This window comes from Triticum aestivum, chromosome 7A (assembly GCF_018294505.1).
Source record: "Triticum aestivum cultivar Chinese Spring chromosome 7A, IWGSC CS RefSeq v2.1, whole genome shotgun sequence".
NCBI lineage: Eukaryota > Viridiplantae > Streptophyta > Magnoliopsida > Poales > Poaceae > Triticum > Triticum aestivum.
In genome coordinates, this window is record NC_057812.1 from 13,844,570 (window position 1) to 13,870,119 (window position 25,550).

The window sequence follows — 25,550 nt, forward strand, 5'->3', positions numbered from 1 at the left end:
CCACTTGCACTAGAGTCAATAATCTAGTTCACATCGCCATGTGATTTAACAGCAATAGTTCACATCACCATGTGATTAACACCCATAGTTCACATTGATATGTGATCAACACCCAAAAGGGTTTACTAGAGTCAGTAATCTAGTTCACATCGCTATGTGATTAACACCCAAAGAGTACTAAGGTGTGAACATGTTTTGCTTGTGAGATAATTTAAGTCAACGGGTCTGCCACATTCAGATCCGTAAGTATTTTGCGAATTTCTATGTCAACAATGCTCTGCACGGAGCTACTCTAGCTTATTGCTCCCACTTTCAATATGTATCTAGATCGAGACTTAGAGTCATCCAGATCTGTGTCAAAACTTGCATCGACGTAACTTTTTACGACGAACCTTTTTGTCACCTCCATAATTGAGAAATATTTCCTTATTCCACTAAGGATAATTTTGACCGCTGTCCAGTGATCTACTCTTAGATCACTATTGTACTCCCTTGCTTAACACAGTGTAGGGTGTACAATAGATCTGGTACACATCATGGCATACTTTATAGAACCTATGGCTGAGGCATAGGGAATGACTTTCATTCCGTTTCTATCTTCTGCCGTGGTCAGGCTTTGAGTCTTACTCAATTTCACACCTTGCAACACAGGCAAGAACTCTTTCTTTGACTGTTCCATTTTGAACTACTTCAAAATCTTGTCAAGGTATGTACTCATTGAAAAACTTATCAAGCGTCTTGATCTATCTCTATAGATCTTGATGCTCAATATGTAAGCAGCTTTACCGAGGTCTTTCTTTGAAAAACTCCTTTCAAATATTCCTTTATGCTTTCCAGAAAATTATACATTATTTCCGATCAACAATATGTTGTTCACATATACTTATCAGAAATGTTGTAGTGCTCCCACTCACTTTGTTGTAAATACAGGCTTCACCGCAAGTCTGTATAAAACTATATGCTTTGATCAACTTATCAAAGTGCATATTCCAACTCCGAGATTCTTGCACCAGTCCATAGATGGATCGCTGGAGCTTGCATATTTAGTTAACACCTTTAGGATCGACAAAACCTTCTAGTTGCATCGTATACAACTCTTCTTTAGTAAATCCATTAAGGAATGCAGTTTTGTTTATCCATTTGCCAGATTTCATAAAATGCGACAATTGCTAACATGATTCGGACAGACTTAAGCATAGATACGAGTGAGAAAATCTCATCGTAGTCAACACCTTGAACTTGTCGAAAACCTTTTGCGACAATTCTAGATTTGTAGATAGTAACACTACTATCAGCGTCCGTCTTCCTCCTGAAGATCCATTTATTTTCTATGGCTTGCCGATCATCGGGCAAATCCATCAAAGTCCATACTTTGTTCTCATACATGGATCATATCTCAGATTTCATGGCCTCAAACCATTTCGCGGAATCTGGGCTCATCATCGCTTCCTCATAGTTCGCAAGTTCGTCATGGTCTAGTAACATGACTTTCAGAACAGGATTACCGTACCACTCTGGTGCGGATCCCACTCTGGTTTACCTACGAGATTTGGTAGTAACTTGATCTGAAGTTACATGATCATCATCATTAGCTTCCTCACTAATTGGTGTAGTAGTCACAGGAACAGATTTCTGTGATGAACTACTTTCCAATAAGGGAGCAGGTACAATTACCTCATCAAGTTCTACTTTCCTCCCACTCACTTCTTTCGAGAGAAACTCCTTCTCGAGAAAAACTCCGAATTTAGCAACAAAAGTCTTGCCTTCGGATTTGTGATAGAAGGTGTACCCAACAGTCTCTTTTGGGTATCCTATGAAGACATATTTCTCCGATTTGGGTTTGAGCTTATTAGGATGAAACTTTTTCATATAAGCATCACAACCCCAAACTTTAAGAAACGACAACTTTGGTTTCTTGCCAAACCACAGTTCAGATTGTGTCGTCTCAACGGACTTAGATGGTGCCCTATTTAATCGTGAATACAGTTGTCTCTAATGCATAACCCCAAAACGATAGTGGTAGATCGGTAAGAGACATCATAGATCGCACTATATCTAATAAAGTATGGTTATGACGTTTGGACACACCATTACACTATGGTGTTCCAGGTGGCGTGAGTAGTGAAACTATTTCACATTGTTTTAATTGAAGACCAAACTCGTAACTCAAATATTTTACCTCTGCGATCATATCGTAGAAACTTTTATTTTCTTGTCACGATGATTTTCCACTTCACTCTGAAATTCTTTGAACTTTTCAAATGTTTCAGACTTATGTTTCATCAAGTAGATATACCCATATCTGCTCAAATCATCTGTAAAGTTCAGAAAATAATGATACTTGCCGTGAGCCTTAACACTCATCGGACCGCATACATCAATATGTATTATTTCCAATAAGTCAGTTGCTCGCTCCGGAGAACGGAGTCTTAGTCATCTTGCCCATGAGGCATGGTTCGCAAGCATCAAGTGATTCATAATCAAGTGATTCCAAAATCCCATCAGCATGGAGTTTCTTCATGCGCTTTACACCAATATGACCTAAACGGCAGTGCTACAAACAAGTTGCACTATCATTATTAACTTTGCATCTTTTGGTTTCAATATTATGATTATGTGTATCACTATGATCGAGATCCAATGAACTATTTTCATTGGGTGTGTAACCATATAAGGTTTTATTCATGTAAACAGAACAACAATTTATTCTCTTACTTAAATGAATAACCGTATTACAATAAACATGATCAAATCATATTCATGCTTAACGCAAACACCAAATAACACTTATTCAGGTTCAACACTAATCCCGAAAGTATAGGGAGTGTGCGATGATGATCATATCAATCTTGGAACCACTTCCAACACACATCATCACTTCACCCTTAACTAGTCTCTGTTTATTCTGCAACTCCTGTTTCGAGTTACTAATCTTAGCAACTGATCAAGTATCAAATACTGAGGGGTTGCTATAAACACTAGTAAAGTACACATCAATAACATGTATATCAAATATACTTTTGTTCACTTTGCCATCCTTCTTATCCGCCAATACTTGGGGTAGTTCCGCTTCCAGTGACCAGTCCCTTTGCAGTAGAAGCACTTAGTCTCAGGCTTAGGACCAGACTTGGGCTTCTTCACTTGAGCAGCAACTTGCTTGCCGTTCTTCTTGAAGTTCCCCTTCTTCCCTTTGCCCTTTTCTTGAAACTAGTGATCTTGTCAACCATCAACACTTGATGCTCTTTATTGATTTCTACCTTCATTGATTTCATCATCATGAAAAGCTTGGGATTCGTTTTCGTCATCCCTTGCATACTATAGTTCATCACGATTTCTACTAACTTGGTGATGGTGACTAGAGAATTCTGTCAATCACTATCTTATCTGGAAGATTAACTCCCACTTGATTCAAGCGATTGTAGTACCCAGACAATCTGAGCACATGCTCACTAGTTGAACGATTCTCCTCCATCTTTTAGCTATAGAACTTGTTGGAGACTTCATATCTCTCAACTCGGGTATTTGCTTGAAATATTAACTTCAACTCCTGGAACATCTCATATGGTCCATGACATTCAAAACGTCTTTGAAGTCCCGATTCTAAGCCGTTAAGCATGGTGCACTAAACTATCAAGTAGTCATCATATTTAGCTAGCCAAACGTTCATAACGTCAGCATCTGCTCCTGCAATAGGTCTATCACCTAGCGGTGCATCAAGGACATAATTCCTCTGTGCAGCAATGAGGATAAACCTCAGATCACGGATCCAATCCGCATCATTGCTACTAACATCTTTTCAACACAATTTTCTCTAGGAACATATCAAAATAAACACAGGGAAGCAACAACGCGAGCTATTGATCTACAACATAATTTGCAAAATACTACCAGGACTAAGTTCATGATAAATTTAAGTTCAATTAATCATATTACTTAAGAACTCCCACTTAGATAGACATCCCTCTAATCCTCTAAGTGATTACGTGATCCAAATCAACTAAACCATGTCCGATCATCACGTGAGATGGAGTAGTTTCATTAGTGTACATCATTATGTTAATCATATCTACTATATGATTCACGCTCGACCTTTCGGTCTCCGTGTTCCGAGGCCATATCTGTATATGCTTAGCTCGTCAAGTATAACCTGAGTATTCCGCGTGTGCAACTGTTTTGCACCCGTTGTATTTGAACGTAGAACCTATCACACCCGATCATCACGTGGTGTCTCAGCACGAAGAACTTTTGCAACGGTGCATACTCAGGGAGAACACTTCTTGATAATTAGTGAGAGATCATCTTATAATGCTACCGTCAATCAAAGCAAGATAAGATGCATAAAATATAAACATCACATGCAATCAATATAAGTGATATGATATGGCCATCATCATCTTGTGCTTGTGATCTCCATCTTCGAAGCACCGTCGTGATCACCATCGTCACCGGCGTGACACCTTGATCTCCATCGTAGCATCGTTGTCGTCTCGCCAAGCTTGTGCTTCCACGACTATCGCTACCGTTTAGTGATAAAGTAAAGCATTACATCGCGATTGCATTGCATACACTAAAGCGACAACTATATGGCTCCTGCCAGTTGCCGATAACTCAGTTACAAAACATGATCATCTCATACAATAAAAATCAGCATCATGTCTTGACCATATCACATCACAACATGCCCTGCAAAAACAAGTTAGACGTCCTCTACTTTGTTGTTGCAAGTTTTACGTGGCTGCTACGGGCTTAAGCAAGAACCAATCTTACCTACGCATCAAAACCACAACGATAGTTTGTCAAGTTGGTGCTGTTTTAACCTTCGCAAGGACCAGGCGTAGCCACACTCAGTTCAACTAAAGTTGGAGAAACTGTCACCCACAAGCCACCTCTGTGCAAGGCACGTCGGGAGAACCGGTCTCGCGTAAGCGTACGCGTAATGTCGGTCTGGGCCGCTTCATCCAACAATACCGCCGAACCAAAGTATGACATGCTGGTAAGCAGTATGACTTATATCGCCCACAACTCACTTGTGTTCTACTCGTGCATATAACATCAACATATAAAACTTAGGCTCGGATGACACTGTTGGGGAACGTAGTAATTTCAAAAAAATTCCTACGCACACGCAAGATCATGGTGATGTATAGCAACGAGAGGGTAGAGTATGATCTACGTACCTTGTAGATCGACAACGGAAGCGTTTGGTTGATGTAGTCGTACGTCTTCACGGCCCGACCGATCAAGCACCGAAACTACGGCACCTCCGAGTTTTAGCACACGTTCAGCTCGATGATGATCCCCGGACTCCGATCCAGCAAAGTGTCGGGGAAGAGTTCCGTCAGCACGACGGCGTGGTGACGATCTTGATGCACTACTGCTGCAGGGCTTCGCCTAAGCACCGGTACAATATAATCGAGGACTATGGTGGTAGGGGGTGCCGCACACGGCTAAGGAATATATCACGTGGATCAACTTGTGTTCATGGGGTGCCCCTTGCCTCAGTATATAAAGGATGGAGGAGGAGGAGGCCGGCCAAGCCCCCTTTTCCCTAGTCCAATTCGGACTAGAGGGGAGGGGGGGCGCAGCAGCCCCTTGGCCCTTTCTCCTCTTCCCACTAAAGCCCATCAAGGCCCATTGCTTCTCCCGTAACTACCCGGTACTCCGAAAAATACCCGAATCACTCGGAACCTTTCCGATGTCCGAATATAGTCGTCCAATATATCAATCTTTACGTCTCGACCATTTCGAGACTCCTCGTCATGTCCCCAATCTCATCCGGGACTCCGAACTCCTTCGGTACATCAGAACTCATAAACTCATAATATAACTGTCATCGAAACCGTAAGCGTGTGGACCCTACGGGTTCGAGAACAATGTAGACTTGACCGAGACACGTCTCCGGTCAATAACCAATAGCGGGACCTGGATGCCCATATTGGCTCCTACATATTCTACGAAGATCTTTATCGGTCAGACCGCATAACAACATACGTTGTTCCCTTTGTCATCGGTATGTTACTTTCCCGAGATTCGATCGTCGGTATCTTAATACCTAGTTCAATCTCGTTACCGGCAAGTCCCTTTACTCGTTCCGTAATACATCATCTCACAACTAATTCATTAGTTGCAATGCTTGCAAGGCTTATGTGATGTGCATTACCGAGAGGGCCCAGAGATACCTCTCCGACAATCGGAGTGACAAATCCTAATCTCGAAATACGCCAACCCAACATGTACCTTTGGAGACACCTGTAGAGCTCCTTTATAATCACCCAGTTACGTTGTGACGTTTGGTAGCACACAAAGTGTTCCTCCGGCAAACGGGAGTTGCATAATCTCATAGTCATAGGAACATGTATAAGTCATGAAGAAAGCAATAGCAACATACTAAACGATCGGGTGCTAAGCTAATGGAATGGGTCATGTCAATCACATCATTCTCCTAATGATGTGATCCCGTTAATCAAATAACAACTCTTTTGTTTATGGTTAGGAAACATAATCATCTTTGATTAACGAGCTAGTCAAGTAGAGGCATACTAGTGACACTTTGTTTGTCTATGTATTCACACAAGTATTATGTTTCCGGTTAATACAATTCTAGCATGAATAATAAACATTTATCATGATATAAGGAAATAAATAATAACTTTATTATTGCCTCTAGGGCATATTTCCTTCACAGATCCATTATGTTATTTAATACCCCTCTGGTCTTGAGCATGAATATTAATTGTGAGTAATTACATTTGTTCTTGAGGCCACAGGAGAAATCATGTTGCAAGTAATCATGTGAATTTGATATGTGTTCGACATTTTGATGATATGTATGTTGAGATTCTCTTAGTGGTGTCATGTGAACGTCGACTACATGACACTTAACCATCTTTGGGCCTAAGGGAATGCATTGTGGAGTAGTTATTAGATGATGGGTTGCTAGAGTGACAGAAGGTTAAACCCTAGTTTATGCGCTACTTCGTAAGGGACTGATTTGGATCCATACGTTTAATGCTATGGTTAGATTTTATCTTAATACTTTCCCGTAGTTACGGATGCTTGCGAGGGGGGGGGGGGGTTAATCATAATTGGGAGGTTTGTTCAAGTAAGAACAGCACCCAAGCACCGGTCCACCCACATACCAAATCATCAAAGTAGCGAACGTGAATCAAACCAACATGATGAAAGTGACTAGATGAAATTCCCGTGTGCCCTCAAGAACGCTTTGCTTATCATAAGAGACCGTTTGGCCTGTCATTTGCCAAAAAGGGATTGGGCTACCTTGCTGCACTTTATTTACCGTTATCGTTACTTGCTCGTTACAAATTATCTTGCTATCAAACTATCTGTTACTGACAATTTCAGTGCTTGAAGACATTACCTTGTTGAAAACCGCTTGTCATTCCTTCTACTCCTCGTTGGGTTCGCCAGTATTACTTATCGAAAGGACTATGATTAATCCCCTATACTTGTGGGTTATCAAGACTCTTTTTTGGAGGGGCGGAGCCTAGGAACGGCTGCTCACCGCATGTGGCGGCGGAGCTGCTAGATGGATAGCTCATAGGAGGAAGAAGAAAGGAGAGAGAAAATGGATCCGGTAGGGGGAGGAGGTGGATTTGGTGTGATTGGAGGTGGGGTAGGGCTATCGGGTGCGACGTGGCGGACGCGCCCAGACGCCCCATATCTGCCCCATATTTAGACTGGATATGAGGGGTGTTGGTCTGCCCAGACGTCTTTGGTTTAATTTTGGCGTAGCTTGTCCGAATGGGTTCGCGGCCATCACAAGTAGTTATCATAGTAGTAGGAGCTAGAAATGTACCTAACGAGTGATGCTTACTAATTAGTTAGGGAAGTAATTTTTTGACAATAGTTACGAAAGTAATTATCTAGCAATTAACTCAAAATAAATTAGAAAATAAGCTAGTAATTCTCAACTACAACAACAACAGCAATAAACTACGTGAGTACTATCAGGACTAGGTAGCTAGTGCTTGTACACAAAATCCACATAGAAAAAATAAAGTCCCAAACGCTATACTATTTAGTGATAATTAGCTAGCTGATGAATAGTGGGCAGAACGTGGTGTGTATATTCGTCTCATAAAAAAGTTAATAGCTTTTTTTTTTACAGTTAATAAAAAGACGAACAAAAAAATGTTGTGCTTTTTTAGTTGTGATAAAGTGTTGTTGATGTCATAACTTAGATGTGACATAATGTCTAGATGAGGATTAGACAAACCCTATATCCAATATTATGCTTGCCGTTAATGGACTAGCAATGAACACTCTATCCAATAACACATTTGTCTTTGTCAATTCACATGTGTTGCTAAAAAAAGGTCTACACGGCATAGATTTGTAGTGACACACTGAGTGCCCAGTTAATGCTATATTGATCTTTTTTACTTAATCACAACTAATGTTGCAACTATATCTTTGCTGTTTTTGTATTTACACATTATTATTTATACATGAGTATTTATGCATTATTTAATATACTATTTTTAAAATATGACATGCAAACTAGCAATGCAATCAAGACATTTTATTCAAATACACAAAAGAATTTTCATGTGCAGAATAAAAATAACATTTGTCGCAAAAATATGTGACTTTCACATTTGACTTAGGGTATTTAATTTTAAAAACTAAAGTTCTTCTATAGATTTTACCCCAAATATAAGACCATAAATAGTATCATATCGACCAACAAATAATTTCATGTGTCTTGATGTATTATAGTGTGTCTATATTTGTCTTCATCCATTGTCTCGTTAAATATATATATAAACTTAGTAGAGTATTTTAGTTTAATCTAGCAAATAAGTTGGTAGAGATTTCTAGAGAACTCCCTCCGTCCCAAAATAAGTGACTCAACTTTACACTAACTTTAGTACTTATTTTGGGCGGAGGGAGTAGTATATGGTTTACCTGCAAGAAGATAATTCAGAGTGTACAAAGTGTGAACCGAGTCACACATTAAAACAAAGTCTGTTACACGATATAAGAAATAAAGAGTGTTTATATGTACCTTTGATATGTCCTTCTCTAGAGACATTTGTTCGGAACAACCATATGACATACACCATCCCCGCTGCATTTAAGGGCGCTGTGATCCTTCCATCACTTCAGAACACAACTCATCCTTAGGCCTCACGAGCTCACTGCTGATGATCAATCGTCCATCGTGCTTTGTGACGTGTAGGCTTCAAGTTGGAAATACAAAGATTCATTTTGAAAAAATTACGTGGATACATGGTTGGTGACAAGGCCTGAATGTTGTGTTAGAAATTCTACGTGTAAGAGAAGACCACTCAAAATGAGTGGTTAGAAATTATCAAAAACAATGAACTGTAAGATAAGAGCTTTTGATGATAAAATACCTTGGGCAGATCAAGAGAAACAAGTTTGAACGTCTTTCTCTACAAAATTAAGCTGGAAGAGAGAAGCTATATAGAGAAATTCAGTTGACAACTCTAGTTGTGTAGACACGCCTGAATTGAACAACTGATATGAAAAAAAACTACTGCAGGGACGAGCTAGCAGCTGGTCTGTTTTTCATTTATGCTCCATAACAACAATTCAATTAGTACAATCCTTACATTCAAATTCAAATTTGACATGAACTGAAATAAAAAGACTATTTTTGTGCTATCTAAAGGACATCATCACAAACTATGATATATGCGCACGTATGACTCCTAGTCTCACTTATGGACAACTTATGCTAATTTACACTTACTATGCTTTACACCTATTACCACTGTACCCTAGCTGGTTATCAGACTATGGACAACTTGTGCTATTGCTTGGGAGGCCAATCAGATCTTCAGAGGTCGGCCTTCCCAGGGTACCTGGGGAAGGGGATGACATCTCTGATGTTGTCAAGGCCCGTGGCAAAGAGGAGCATCCTCTCCAAGCCCAGCCCGAACCCGCTGTGCTTCACGGATCCATAGCGTCGAAGGTCCAGATAGAACTCATAGGATGCCATCGGCAAACCGGCCTCCAGTATCCTACATACACAACATGTTGTTAATTAGTCCACTACAAGTGCCTTAATTTGTATTATTATATGCAGACATGGATTGGTTGTTACAAAGTTAATTTAACATTTGTAGTATCCTGCAATTTTGAAAAAAAAAACAATTATAAGAAGGTGATGGTACCGTTGTTTAAGGATACCGAAGCGCTCCTCCCTCTGACTACCACCAATCAATTCACCAACCTGAGAGGTACGCCACATCCAGTATCAGTTAAGGTATCATAGAAATTATCAATTCTAAATTAAATCAATGAACATTGTTCAATAATTCAACATATTGCTCCTCCCTTATACACCTTGGGAACAAGAACATCCATAGCAGCCACAGTCTTCTGGTCATCGTTGAGCCTCATATAAAACGCTTTTATCCCTCGCGGGTAGTTATAAACAATGACAGGCTTCTTGAATATCACCTCAGTCAAGTACCTTCAGGTTGCAAGAAATTCAGAATCACCACAAAAACCCAAACAACACGGCAAATAACAGAAATATCAATGCTTATAACTGTATCTGCACAGGTGTATACAACTATATATACCTCTCATGCTCGGACGCTAAATCGATTCCCCATTCAACTTTGGTCTGGAACTTCTTGCTACCAGCTGAGCCCATCAGTATCTCAACAGCCTTCGTATACGAGACACGTTCGAAAGGCGTCGACGAAACTAGCTCTAGACGCTCGATCGCAGCCTTATCATGGGTTTTAGCCATGAACTCCATGTCCTCCATGCAATGCTCCAGCAGCCACTTGCAGAGGTACTGCACGTAGCTCTCTGCATAGTTCATGATATCCTGTATATATGTGACAAAGTTCAGCATGGATATCAGTAGGCATCGCAGAAATAAACACGGTTTACACAAGTACAATGTATACTATGTAGAGAACATTGTGGATCAATATTACCTGCAGGTCTGCGAACGCGATCTCCGGCTCGACCATCCAGAACTCGGCGAGGTGCCGCGAGGTGTGCGAGTTCTCGGCACGGAACGTGGGGCCGAAGGTGTAGACGCCGCTGAGCGCGCAGGCGTAGGCCTCGGCCTGGAGCTGGCCGGAGACGGTGAGGAAAGCCTGACGCCTGAAGAAGTCGCTCTCGAAACCGACAGTTCCTTCTTCTTCTTCATCGTCGGCATCATGGTGAGGAGCAAGCTTCAGCCTGAGGTCCCTGTCCGCCTTCTGGGCCTGGCTGAACAGTGTTGTCACCTGGAACATGTCGCCGGCGCCCTCGCAGTCGTCGGTGGTGATAATCGGCGTGTGCACGCACACGAAACCCATCTCCCGGAAGAACGAGTGTGTGGCGAACGTGAGCTCGCTCCTCATCCTCGCAACCGCCGCGATGGTGTCGTTGCGGGGCCGGAGGTGGAGGAAGTCCCGGAGGCGGTCGAGCTTAATCCTACCCTTTGGCAGCGGGTAGGCGGCCGGGTCGTCGACCTCGCCGGCGTCGATGACGGCCTCGACGCCCAGCTCGATGCGCTCCTTGCTCTTCCCGGGCGGGACCCGGAGCACGCCGGAGACGAGCACGGAGGTCCCCGTGGCAGCGAGGCGGGCGAGCGGCGGGTGCGTCACCCAGGCCGCTTCGACGACGAGCTGCAGGCTGGCGTGGCAGGAGCCGTCGTTGACGGCGAGGAAGGCCACGGTGCCGCCGCACTGGACGCGGCCGGCCCGGACCCAACCGCCCACGACCACGCGCTCGCCGGCGAGGGCGTCCGTGGCGGCCAGGATCGCGCGGATGGGCGTGCGGGACGCGGCCATCGGAGGCTCCAGGTGGTCGGCGGCCGGGAGATCGGCCGGCGGTGCTGCCATCGTGGAGGCCGCCATGTTTGAATTCTGACTCTTTTCCTCCTCGGCGGCAACTAAAAAGGACTCCTTTTCTCTTGAAACGTCAGGACCAAGGCAGCTGGCAGCTCCATACGTCGGGGCCAAGGCAACTGCAGGATCGCCTCTACACTATCTACACCATTCAGTTTGCGTCAAGATTCGTGCTATCCTTATATAGAAATTTTCTTTTTCGTTTCTTCCAAACAAGAGAACATTTGGCCTTCAAAATTTTCATATAAACTATAGACAAGTGTCACACATGTGATAAGCAATCCAAACAATTCAAAAATATATGTGTATATAGACAAGTGTCACTCACTATATACAATATTTTTTTTAGAGTCAATTACACCATCGGTGCTTCAACTTGGTGTGGAAAGTCATTTTAGTGCTAAAACTTGCAGTGTACATCCGAACCGGTGCAACAAGTTGGCTTAGACGTGCAAATACGGTGCAAAAGGTAGCTGAATATGCCCACAAGGCTGACTAGGCGTGACAGCATGGCATGGATCCACTGTCAGCTACGAAAAGTTGGAGACTTGTGGCCCGCTTTTTTGTGAAAACACCCTCAACAGTTTTCTGCTCACAAAAAAGCCCCCGGCGTGGGTAAAAGTAATTAGTTGTCTCAGCATCCTAGATACATTATATGAGAAAAACAAAATCAGTCAACTGTGGACTCGAACCGAGGACCTGTTGGGACAGGGCGTGCGCAACTAGGCACTCAGCCTAAGGAATTCATTAGCTCATATGAATACATATCTTTTATAACATTTCCGTTAAATAATGTAAATTAAGATTTTTTATACAAGTTTAAACAGATGGCTTAGGGACTCGAACTAGCGACCACATAAACACCTGCAACCGATCCTTCCACTCCAATTAAAAAAATTCATATAATTTCATAAAATATTCAATTAAGAAATATACAAATATTTGTGTAAGTCATTAAAACAAGCTCGTATATATTCAGATAAATTCTCATATAAATTAAAAAAATCACAATTTGAATAAAATAGTAATCCTTTAGAAAAAATATGTTGCTTCAAGAAGTTGTTTTAATAAAGATTCTGTGTTTTCTAAAAAAACATGTATTATAACACATGAATAGAAACAAAAATTATACTGGTGTGTTATATCAGTGTGTTATCAATATTATACATACTAATGAAATAACTTACTTAAAAATGGTCATGTATTATTTTGAAATTTTCATGTACTTAGTTTATGAATTATAAAAATGTTTAATTAAAGTATACAAATATTTCTTAAATTATAATTCATAAATATTGTTTTTAATTATAGAAACGTTTAAATAATTATACACATAATTTTATAACTCATAAGTATGTCGTTTAAAATAATTTTTGTATACTAATAAAATATTCATAATTTAGAAAATAAAATCTTGATATGAATATTCAACAGTGGTAATACTTAAGTTATGTAAAAAAATGAATATAGGCCACAAGTGAAAATTATACATAAGTTGATGGTCATAAATATTTCATAAATGTTTGTATTCATTATTTTGTATAATTTAAATATGAGCCACGCCTGTACAAAAATGTTCGTATTCATTGAACATTTTGAATGCTTTTATTTACTAATCATAAGTTTTTATGTATAATATTTATAGCATACAAATATTTGAACATTGCTTTATTGCTTACTACATGTATTTTGCAAATATCTTAAGAAAATAGCGCGTACAATGGGCCGCACTAACTGCTGTCCATGCCCAGTGAGCGTACTTGTTATAACATATTTAGGCTAGCTACCAGTATGGCTTGTCTCAAAAAAAAAAAGCTATCCAGTATGGCAATGGTAAATGTTGGGGCTGATCGTGGCTAGTATCTTCAGCGTGCACACTCTAGTTCTCGCGTTCAAGACAGAGCATGACTAATTTTTATGATCATATACACTTTGTACTGATAGACGGGACCCACCTTGCTGCGGCTTTCTCGTGATAAAAAAATTTCTGAGGATATTTTCGCAAAATTTACAGGCCACATGCCCTGCATCTTCTGTCCTGACAGCGGCCCTATGCCAGGCTGGCATGCCTACTCAGCCTTGCAGCGTATTCAACTGTGATTTGCACCGTATTTGCACAAAGAAGCCAAGTTGTTGCACCGATTCAATGTACACCACAAGTTTTAGCACTAAAGTGATTTTTTGCGTCAAGTTCAAGTACCAGTGATGTAATTGACTCTTTTTTTTATGAAACAACAATTTGTCAAATTTCAAAATTAGAATGAATAGTATCATTTAAAAAAAATATGTTGCGAGTTTAAATGTTCTTTTATTTGGGATGCTGATCTGCAAAGTTTCGAGTTTAAATGTTCTTTTGTGATGTTAATCTGCAAAGTTTCGAGTTTGTCTGCAACTGATAGTATTTGTACAATTTGTTTCTACACCTGATAGTACTTGTGTGATGTTGATCTGCAAAGTTTCGAGTTTAAATGTTTTCTTTATTTGGGAGAAAAAAAGAAGAAGTTTTCTTACACGAACTTTATGCAACAATGGATGATGAGGATAGATGGTACACTAGTATGAGGATACAACCGGAACTTTCCCTACCCCTTTACTAATTCACCCCCTGGTTCCCTAAATCCACCATGCAAGTGCAAACAACTTGACGTTATTGAGATGACTACCCTCGGCGGCACGAAATATGTTAATCTAACAGCGATCGCCACAGGACAAGATAGATCGTAAAAAAACCTAGAGGTAAAAACACACCCTGAATAGCAAGAGGCTACGGTGAGAGGCTGCATTGCAAAGCAGCTAATTAATCAGTGATTTCGTGAGATTTATGCCCGCTACTGGAGTGAGCTTTCAGGCTCGCTATGGCCTAGCCCACTAATTACCAAGTCAAGTGCTCCTATTATGCGGGCATCTCTTTATCTCCACCGCATAGTATAAACAAATATATATTGAAGATTATGCTTCCCGTTAATGTACGGGAAACGACCAGTCTATCTGATAATGTAATACATTGGCAGCCTTTTTCAATCCACACATCTTAAAAATAAAATGGTTTACACACACGTATTACAAATAAAACCGTGTACACAACATATATTTGTAATGAGACATTGAGAACCCAGTTGGTGCTATAGAGCACATTCGGTCTTATATACTTATATTGATCTTTTTTACTTAATCAAAATTAATGTTGCAACTATACCTTTCCTGTTTTTGTATTACACATGATTATTTATACATGACTTTTTATGCATTATTTAACATACTATTTGTTCAATACAATATCCAAACTATCAATGCAATGAAGACATTTATATTCAAATACACAAAAGAATTTTCATGTGCGGAACTAAAAAAATTGTCGCCAAAATATTTTGACTTTCACATTTGACTTATGATATTTAATTAAAAAAACTAAAACTGCTTCTATAAACTTTACCCCAAATATAAGCCCATAAATAGTATCACATTGACCAACAAATAATTCCATGTGTCTTGATGTATTATTGTGTGTCTATATTTGTCTTTATCCATTGTTTTGTTAAATATATAAAAACATAGTAGAGTATTTTAGTATGAATCTAGCAAATAAGTTGGTAGAGATTTCTAGAGTATAATAGTATATGGTTTACGTGCAAGTAAAAGATAATTCTAAAGTGTACAAAGTGTGAACAAGTCACATAGTAATACACAGTCAGTTACGAGATATCTAGAAACAAATAGTGTTTATATGGGAAATAAATAATTTAGTGAGGTACTTCCTCCGTTCGGGTTTATTAGGCCTCCTCTTATTTTGGGCTAAAGTTTGACCTAAAGGATTAACTAACAAAAAATAAACTATATGTCACACAAAAATATATTGTCAGAAAGCTCCTTCAAATACAAATCCGACAATATAAATTTTTGTAGCATATATTATATATTTTTGTAGTCTATAAATGGTCAAACTCTGGCCCAAAATACGAAGGGGCACAATAAACCCGGATGGAGGTAGTACTATAAAGTATTTGCAGTCAGTCAGTCAAGTCAATCTATCAATAGTACTCCCTCCGGTCCATTTTACTTCGCATATAAGATTTGTCTGAAGTCATACTTCATCGACTTTGACCAAATTTATATGACGAACTATCAACATGTACAATATGAAAGTTATACGAGATGAAAACTACATTCATGATGCACCTAATGATATTGATTTTGCATTGAGAGTGTTGATATTTTTTTTCTATAAAGTTGGACAAATCTTATATGCAAAGTAAAGAGGACCGGAGGAAGTATCATGTGGATGCACCTATGAGTCACAGACAAAGGCAATCTTATTTTGTGCTTAAGGCGGAATAATTCCTTGCGGTAGAATACCCTATCCCTGGAGCTATGGGCCGCCCATGCATGATACAAGTATTGGTTTTCAGAAGGTTATCAAAGGTTCTGTGCTGTTTTTTTGTGTGTGTTTCGTTGTCAATTTTTCCAAGGTTTTTTCGGTTTTGTTTTGTTTTTTCCCTATTTATAGTTTCATTTAATTTTCTTTTCATTTATAATTCATAAAATTATGAAAAAATTAAACAATTTTGGAAATCCACGAGTAGTTTTTAAATAAGTGAACTTTAAAAATTTGTGAACATTATTTTTTGATTCATGAACTGTTTTGAAGTCTTTATCATTTTTTTCTGACTATTTTATCAAGTCCTTGAATATTTTTCGAATTTTGAAAAAAATTAAATTCTTGAATATCTTTTAAATTTGAGTATATTTGTCAAAATCCATGTATATTTTCCTAAATTCATAAATATTTTAAAATCGCAAACAAATTTTAAAAACCATGAACTTTTTTAATCCGTAGAAAATGGTAGAGTTTTTCCCTTAGCGAGGAAATGACTTTTTTGTATCTTTTTCCCAGCAGGGAGCGACAGAAAAGAAAAGAAATGAAAAGAAAAGAGAGAGATCAGCGAGCAAGGAGCAATGCTACACCTACGAAAATATTTTTACGTATCTTACGAATGAAATGAGTTGGCAGCCTTCAATTGGATATTAGTGGAGGCTGGGGCCCACCCTGAAAATCAGGGGGGAGGGCGTTTGGTTAGGGAAAAGAAGGATTACGTAGGATACGTAACAGCATTACGTAAGTCTAGCATTTTTGGGAGCAAGCGGGGCTGCGAGAAGAGGAGCGGGCTGCTTGAGTACCTCGTAGCTCGGACGAGGGTCGAAGCTACATCGGCCGTGTGTAAGACGCTGAGCAGTGCAACAAGCATTTCAAAAAGAAAAAGGGAAAACGTAGTGCACCATGAAGGTAAAATGCATCTTGACCCGGCCATGGGGTTATGCCAATTATTGACTTTACAAGATGGTGAACTCTGATATCCCACTTATATAGTACTTGCTTCGATCCATATTATTTGTCGCTGGTTTAGTACAAACTTTGAGGTAACTAGGTTCGGTCTACATACTTGTCTTGAGCAACCAACTACCCCTTATTTTTTGTGGCTGGTAGACTGGCGGAATAGACTAGTATTCCGATGAACCATACCACATGCATGACGTATATCAAACTCAAAGATAGAGATGAGCAGGTAGCTTGGGAGCGGCGACGACCTTCAGCGGGTACTTGCGGCTGGTGGTTAGCCCAAAAACCTCCTCCATGCTCAGCTCCTCCTTGGGCATCCCCACAGGCAGTGTCCAGGTGAACCCATGCAGTAGGTGCGCCAGGCTAAGGCGAACCTCCTTCAGCCCGAGGTTGTAGCCGGGGCACATCCGCCGGCCAGACCCGAATGGAAGAAGCTCCAGGTCTTGCCCTTTCACGTCGATCTTGCTCCCCATGAACCTCTCTGGCCTGAACTCCTCCGAGGCGTCCCGCAGCTCCGGGTCCTGGCCGATGGTCCACACGTTGATGAGCACGCGCGCACCCTTGGGCACGTCATACCCGCCGACGGCGGCGTCCTCACGGGCACGTCCACCATGTCCCTCGCCGCCTCGCCCTCACGACGGCGGTGCTCGCCTACGCTGTGCTCGTCGAGTACGTGCTCCATGAGCGCGTCAAACATCTTCCCCACCTTCTTCATCCGCCGCACGTACCCCTGCAAGTCCATCCAGGCCAGCCATGGGATCCAGTCGCCATCATCCACCTGAACACCTCTGTCGACGGCACCGGCCCCTCCGACGAGCCGTCGGCGAACAACCGCTTCCCCATCACCATTCGCGTGATCACGTTCAAGCTCAGTGTCGACATGTGGTCCCTATAAAGATGCACAACGCGCTTGGGCCCAGACGCCGCAAATATGTTGCGCACCATGGCGTGCACGTCGTCCACACGAATGTGCGCCATGAGTGCGAGGCGGCGTGGGCTGAAGAGCTTGGTGAGGCAGATGCGGCGCGCCTGGCACCAGTAGGCGCCGTAGGGCGACCATGTAATGTCAGCGTAGTTGTAGGTGGTGTACATGCCGGAGGCAAACTTAGGGCGGTCGACGTAGAGGATGTCCTTGGTCTTGAGGAAGAACCTGGCCATGTCGACCGACGAGAGGCAACAATGAGAGGGAAGGAGCCGAATCGAAGGTGCATGAGCGGGCCGTACTTCTTGGAGAGCTCGTGGATGGAGCGGTGTGGGAGCGCGCCGATGAGGTCGAAGTTGCCGATGATCGGCCAAGCTTTCGGGCCAGGCGGGAGGTTGTACTTCTGGCCGTGGCGGAAAGTGGCTTTGAGAAAGAGGAAGAGGAAGAGGGCGGCGAGCGCCATTGTAGGGAGGATGGTGTTCTCCATTATTGACTCGCCAAGGGGGGCTAGCTAGACTGATTTGGAGATCTATGCAAGTGTTATGCAGATGAGCCCGTGTACTTATAGGAGCGGGGCTAATTCAAACTCTTCGGACGTAACTTAAGTCAGGTCTCTAATAACAACTATGAAGCCAAGTCCGTCTAAGTTCTTATGTATATATATACGAGCCACTCTCAAGTAGCTATATATTTTTCTCCCACGGGCTTGTATATTTTCGAGCTTGGATGAGGAGGTGACCCGTCATTTTTTTTTCTTTGGTGGTTGTTGTAGTGGTGCCGAAGGCAGGTCACAGGTGGTGGTGTCAAGCTCAGTGAATTATTCAGTCTTGAGTGTAAAAAAAAAATTCTTCTTAGCTAGTGTTTCTTTGTGCAAAGACTAGTGTTTTGCTGTCTTTTTTATTTTGGCGGGTCGATGTTTACGTGGCTTGTACCATGATCATTATGTATAAATGAGACATATATTATCATGTAAAAACAAGTTGGCATGTGGCCGGTAATCAATCATCTCCTCTTCCTATTTCCTATTGTTTTGACGCTTGCAGTCTACCTAATATAACGTGACCAACATGACGCGTACATGTAGAAGAGTATTTTTTTTTCTATGCAGGATTAGTTACATGAGTACGTACATTAGGCGCTAAACGACATGCATCAACTCCATGAGTCAGATCTTAACGAGTGACGTATGGCAACCAGCATGCGACAAAAGTACAAGTGTGCACAATCAATCCGCAAGCAGTACACAGTAAAAGCAATAACTAAGCTAACAGTAAAACCCCAAGCTAGCTTTTACTCTGTTATACCCTTTCGAGTCTGCAATTTTTTAAAAGTTGAGAAGAAAATAGAGTAAATGGAGACGCTTGGCAGATGACACAAGTGGATTATTTATCAACGTTCTGAAGAAATAGCAGGAGCTCTGCCATAGCTAAAACCAGCAGGTACCAATGGACCAGGGTTATATGCAGAAAACAAATTGGCATACATACTCCCTCCGTTTGGAAATACTTTTCATGAAAATAAATGTATCTAGACGCATTTTAGTTTTAGATACATCCAATTTTATCTATTCATGTGACAAGTATTTCCGGACGAAGGAAGTATTACATTGCGTCTTACAGACACCGGTCTCTATATCCCCTACAAAAAAGGAAAAGAAAAAAAAAGACACCAGTCTCTATATAATCATGGAAGAAACAACAGTGCGCTGACTGAACGAGCATTATTAGTCAGGACCAGCAAGCTGGGATGACAATGGCAGCAGTTGCGGAGCTACGTGGTAAGCTGCAGGTGCCATGGCCCCCCAGCTTTGGTAAAAAATGCGAAGGATTTTTTTTTTTGAAAAGGAAGATTAGGAAAAGTAGAGTCTTTTGATATTGCCTAGCTCCGCCAGTGAATGGCAGTGTGGAGATAATCAGCATTATTAGCAGGTGATAACGGAAGTTCATCACGAGGAGTACCGTGGATCTCACCAACCGTGCACGATCTACGACGGGAGACTCCAAACTACGAGTATGGTCTCCTTATGTATGATTTTTCAGCTGACGTGTTACCTGCTACGGCTACAAAACTGCTGACCGAACACGAGTCATTAACACACTACGGATTACATTCATTAACCGGTGTTTATTCGAGTGTCTCGATCCTTAATGATGTATAAATACCAAAACGCGGAATAAGTTAATACATTATCATAATATAACACACTCAAGGCAAAATGAGTATACATGTATTTTATTTTGCGGGGGAAATAAGTCCACATCTAAATATATGAATGTTTGTATGACATTACACATATGTTATAACACACTATGAAGATATTAATATGGACTAGTTGCATATGTATGTTATATTCTCCTAAAAAAAACATATGTATGGACCATGTGACACGTATGATAAGCAATCCAAGCTATTAAAAAAAAACACATATGTATGGGTCTTAGAGTTTCTCAGCCCGAGCTCAAATGAGCTAGGGTGAACAGGATAATCGTAAGAAATTCAGGAAAAATTCAAAAAAACCCTGATTTTTTGACAAACATTTACAAATGTTCTAAAAGCTTGTAAATTTTCATAATGGAATTACAATCCTGAAAGTTGTGGCAGAAAAATTTGATTTTCCGAAACAAGTTTTGAAATAAGTCTCTAAGGCATATTTTATATGGAGATTCACTCTGTAGCAATGCAGAGAAAATGAGGCCCCTTTGGGGAAGTAGCTTGAGCGGTCATTGCTTTACCCTTGCCTTGTGTCCATCTTCCAAGATATTGTTGTGGAAGAAAGTAGGCCCGCTCCGAGTCACTTATTGTTCGCTAGCATACGTTTGTTATTTGGTCTTATCTATACAAACAATACATATACGATGTAATGACAGTTGCGAGAGAGAAGGGGTAGGTTACGCGGCACGCAATTTTCTGTCAATATATAATCATTGTATATTCTTATATTCATGCACCATGGCTTGAGCGACGAAACATTAGCAAGAAGTGTGATGTGGGTCGGAAATCTAATTCGCCCCCTGTGTGCATGTGCTCCTGCGCGTGAAAGTAATTTTTGAAATGTCAAAAAGAAATTTCCCAACAGAAATTTGATCTATACATAGTCACAAGCTACGTGCAAATTTGTAGGCAAAAAAGTTAAGTAGTTTGGCCTGTGCAAAAAAAAGAGAAAAAACTAAACACCAAATGTCACCTGAAATTTGTTTTTTTGACTTATGAAATACCGCTGCTCTGTTTCACATGAAAATTATCAAGCATGCTTGTCACAATAACATGAACATTTATAGAAAAACACATATTTTTTATTTTTTGAATTTACTTTTCATGCGGAGCGAATGCTCCTCGGAGCCAATACGCCTTCCTGATGCGCGTGATATATTTTATAAAGTACTTCATCTGTAAAGAAACATAAGAGCGTTTGGATCACTAAAGTAGTGCTCTAAATGCTTTTATATTTCTTTGCACAAAAATCAAATATGTTGGGTGTGTAAAAGAACAAAAGATTTCAAAGTAGGCATTCATTCCTTTTTTTTTTGCGGGAAAGTAGGCATTCATTCCAAAGTCAAAAATTTCAGCTAAGAAATCAGGAAGGCTAAAAACTCAAATCCAAATCTAAAGCGAGAATTTAGTGGTTGACCAACCAGACCCAAATGACCGCCGGCTCCCGACGGAGGCCCCCGCCGCCCCGCCGCCGCGCCTCCCCCATGGCGCCTTCCCCCCTCTCCGTATCCTCCACCAACCCCTCCCCGCCGTCCTCGCGCCGCGTCCGCCGCACGGCCGTCGCGGCCGCGGGCGCCGCGCTCGCGACGCTCCTCCTCCTCGCCGCGGCTGCCGCCGTCTGGCGCCCGGCCTACCTCCCCGCGGCGCTCCTCCGCCGGCCGCCGCTCGCCGCCGCCCGGTTCTACTCCTTCGACCTGGTCCGCGAGTACCCGCACGACCCCGCGGCCTTCACCCAGGTCCCCACGCTCCGCTCCGTTCCCTCCCGATCTGGTTCCCTCCCTGACCGATTTCTCAGATCGCGTGGTCTCTTCTTGGCAGGGCCTCCTGTACGGGGGAAACGACACTCTCTACGAGTCCACTGGCCTTTACCACCAGGTAGGTAATGCCAATGTGGACCAAGAATCTGCTGCTCCAATTTAGCTTGGCAACAAAAATCTGTGCTTCACTTGAGTAATTATTCTTGGCATGCTAAGGAGTGAATACTTCCTTGGTTTTCTTCTCACAATTAATAACCTGTTGTGGAAAGAAACAAGTAGTAGCAGACTTGGTGTCACTGTTATGGATTTATTATTATGAGTTTGCAAGCTGTATTTGTTTTATTCACTTGCTTTTCTGGAACCAGTTATGTAAAGCACTAACTAAATGCTTCTCATTTTGTTTCTGGGCAGTCGTCGGTCCGGAAGGTTGATCTTCAAACAGGAAAAGTACGTTAATTCCTTTGCTTTCCATATATAAACATTGCATGTTTTATGTCTGCAGCAATGGTTAACCTACCCGACACCAAATCAGTAGTCATTGTTTTGTCATTTTTCAGGTTTTAGAGCAGCACCAAATGGATGGATGGATGTTTGGAGAAGGCCTAACACTTCTAGGCGACAGGTAGATATACCTCAACTATACCTGACGATAGAGATCGCTTTCTTGAATATGAATATGATGGCTCTGTTTGCTTCTGTGGTCCTGTGAAGTCACATTTCATTTGTTTTAAATAAAATTCTCTTTTGTAGATTGTTTCAAGTTACTTGGCGGAAGAATGATGGATTCATATATGACCGGCATAACTTTAGCAAAGTAATGCTGCTGCCCCTGTTTCTATTTTAGCGCATTTACAGATGATTCAGCTGTTTTTGTTTTAAAGGCTCAGCTAATTATCCCCAACCCCACCTATCAATATCTGTTGTTTGGTGATCTTCTGAAATATGGGTTACAATCACCCCCCTTGCATTTTACTGGTCTTATTTCAAGTTTTTCGGCCAGTTTACTTCCAAATAGAAGGTGCAATAGTATTTGTTAAGCTTGTTTAGTACGTACTCCAACCTTGATTAGGTTCTCATGGTGCATGGTGTAGCTGTCTTCTAGGTTTGAGCTATGCACATGGTATTTAAATATAAGTCGTCAATTTCGGTACATACACTTTGTTACACATTGTGTTTTATTTCCACCTGCATGGTTAGAGCAACAGACGCACAAATTTGTTAGTAATATATAGCCTTCCACTCTATTTAATCATAATTTGATGTAGCAAATATTTGGTATTTAGATTATTCATTTTTCACCTATCGTGGCTTCTTGCTTATGTCGAGGTAACAAGTTAGTGTGTTCTATGCTGCAGCGTGAGAGTTTTACCCATAAAATGCGTGACGGGTGGGGGTTGGCTACTGATGGAAAAATTCTATTTGGCAGTGATGGTACCTCAAGGTTGTACCAGCTGGATCCAATATCACTTGAAGGTATATTCATTAATTCCCATGTTTGATTCTATATAGCTTTGAGACTTCATTTGTTTTGCTTGACATCTCCGTTGATACAGTGACAAAGACAGTAACTGTGAAATATCAAGACAAGGAAGTTTCCTTTATTAATGAACTGGAGTATATAAATGGTGAAGTATGGGCAAATGTCTGGCAGGTTAGAGCAATTTCACAGTTGCTGTCTAACCATATTGCTTTCACGTATCGATATGCTGGTCAAGATCTCGATGAAAATAATAGCGTTTCTCATTAGTATAGCTTAGTGCTGTTATGTCGCTCCCTGGTGTTGCTTTTAAATGCTTCATCTAGGCAAAATGTGATTCAGGTTTAACAAACTAACTATGGAGTGTGGCTCAATTTGTACTGAGGTGTATCCAAGTTTTCTCCTGTGTTGTCCTTTGTCACACTTGATACTCCCAAATAGGCCATTGATGTACAAAGAACTGGTCCTGATTTTTTTATACCCTACAACACAATGGGTTCAGATTTGACACGGGGATTAGGTAACTGAGATATTTGCATGTCTAGCTAATGCCATTTTTTAGCTGTGTTTTCGTTGTGAAGTCTGATCAAACTCAAGTAATATATGATCCAACAATACAAATTGAACTGCCTATGAATATCCTAGAATATTGTGAAGTGCAACTCTTACTTTTCAAAGCTATGATGTGTAGACAGATTGCATAGCTAGAGTTTCCCATGAAGATGGCCAAGTGGTGAGCTGGATCTTTCTTCACGAGCTGAGGTATGCCCCGAGTAGAAATGACTGCTGTTCTCTTACCCGCTGAGTTCCTTCATGAAACTGCTCTGTTTTTTGTGTAGTGTCTGCATTTGAAATATTAATTGATGCTTGTGTCCTTGTAATTTCGCAGGCAGCAATTGTGGAATTCTGGAAACACGGTGAGCAGTCTATGGTGGTCCATTTCCTAACTGCAGTTCTACACTCACACAAAACGTATTCCAAATCCAGTATCACAAGTGGCATGCTGCTAAAAATCTGTTCCATGTTCCAGGCCATTGATGTTCTAAACGGTATAGCTTGGGACGAAGAAAATAACAGATTGTTTGGTGAGTTATTTTCTCCTTTTTCTTTTTGCACCCGTCCTATAGATTGGAGCCTGTGATCTTCTTCTCGAGTTAACCCTTGGACTCTGCTCATAGTGACCGGGAAATTGTGGCCGAAGCTCTACGAGATCAAGCTGCGCCCGGTCGATGGGCCACCAGACGGGTCTGTGGAGAGGCTGTGCCCAAGGGCAAGCTTTTATTGATGACAAGTGTCGACGAGAATGCCGAGGCAAGATTATTTTTTTGCCTAGGCGAGGATATGTACATGTATTATGCCTCCTGATCGATTCGAGGTGATCGGCAGTTGGAAGATAGATTTTTTTGCTGTGACTTGGTAGTGGCGTGGCGGGAGCTAGCTGCTCGTGAGTTTCATGTTGGAGCCAGTGTAGTTATGTGTATGATCATGTATGTGTTTTCCCCTGATGTAAAAGTTGTAAAGATGATGATTCTGTTGTGAAGAAATCTAATACGAAAAGAACAATTCATTCATGACAGCCCAAATCTGTTCCATTGTCCTTTAAAGACGTCCTTGGTTGCTTTTAGAGAGAAAACAAGTACATTTAAAAGAAATAAATATTTTTTGTCAGCATATTGCAAGTATATTATACTATATATCAGAGCAGTAAATGTATGTTTAGGTACAAAATGTGCAAACATGCTCCACAACTTGCCAAGTTATCTTCATCTCTTGGGCGTTTGTTACTTGATCTCTATGTTTCATGAGCAATATATTTATGGATGCGTCTGGGTGGTCGCAGTTGGCTCGTTGGCAGCTTAGAACAAATGCTCAAAACAAGAGATTATTGACCTATTGACCCCCTCTTGACAAAAAAGAAAGCCCAATGAACATCTCCAACAATTCCGGTATCCATAATGGTTTCGGAAAAGTTAGGCCAAAAAAACTCAGTTCCGGTAAACGT

At 41.2% G+C, this 25,550-nt stretch overlaps 2 protein-coding genes and 1 pseudogene across 2 annotated transcripts; 1 reads left to right on the forward strand and 2 right to left on the reverse strand.

The window, feature by feature from the left end:
* Positions 1 to 9,505: 9,505 nt before the first annotated feature.
* On the reverse strand, positions 9,506 to 11,869 carry LOC123150462 (asparagine--tRNA ligase, cytoplasmic 1). The gene is made up of 5 exons (XM_044570313.1): positions 10,944 to 11,869; positions 10,578 to 10,831; positions 10,336 to 10,465; positions 10,164 to 10,222; positions 9,506 to 10,010 (listed from the first exon to the last, which is right to left on the reverse strand). Exons 1-5 carry the CDS (start codon positions 11,853 to 11,855, stop codon positions 9,827 to 9,829), a joined length of 1,539 nt encoding a protein of 512 aa, XP_044426248.1. The 5' UTR covers positions 11,856 to 11,869; the 3' UTR covers positions 9,506 to 9,826.
* A 5,518-nt stretch (positions 11,870 to 17,387) lies between these two features.
* On the reverse strand, positions 17,388 to 18,590 carry LOC123150463 (dimethylnonatriene synthase-like; annotated as a pseudogene).
* A 3,136-nt stretch (positions 18,591 to 21,726) lies between these two features.
* LOC123151601 (glutaminyl-peptide cyclotransferase) lies at positions 21,727 to 25,119 on the forward strand. The gene is made up of 11 exons (XM_044571284.1): positions 21,727 to 22,050; positions 22,133 to 22,189; positions 22,483 to 22,518; positions 22,629 to 22,693; positions 22,822 to 22,885; positions 23,427 to 23,544; positions 23,625 to 23,722; positions 24,240 to 24,310; positions 24,438 to 24,465; positions 24,579 to 24,633; positions 24,727 to 25,119. Exons 1-11 carry the CDS (start codon positions 21,745 to 21,747, stop codon positions 24,831 to 24,833), a joined length of 1,005 nt encoding a protein of 334 aa, XP_044427219.1. The 5' UTR covers positions 21,727 to 21,744; the 3' UTR covers positions 24,834 to 25,119.
* The last annotated feature ends 431 nt before the right edge of the window (positions 25,120 to 25,550 follow it).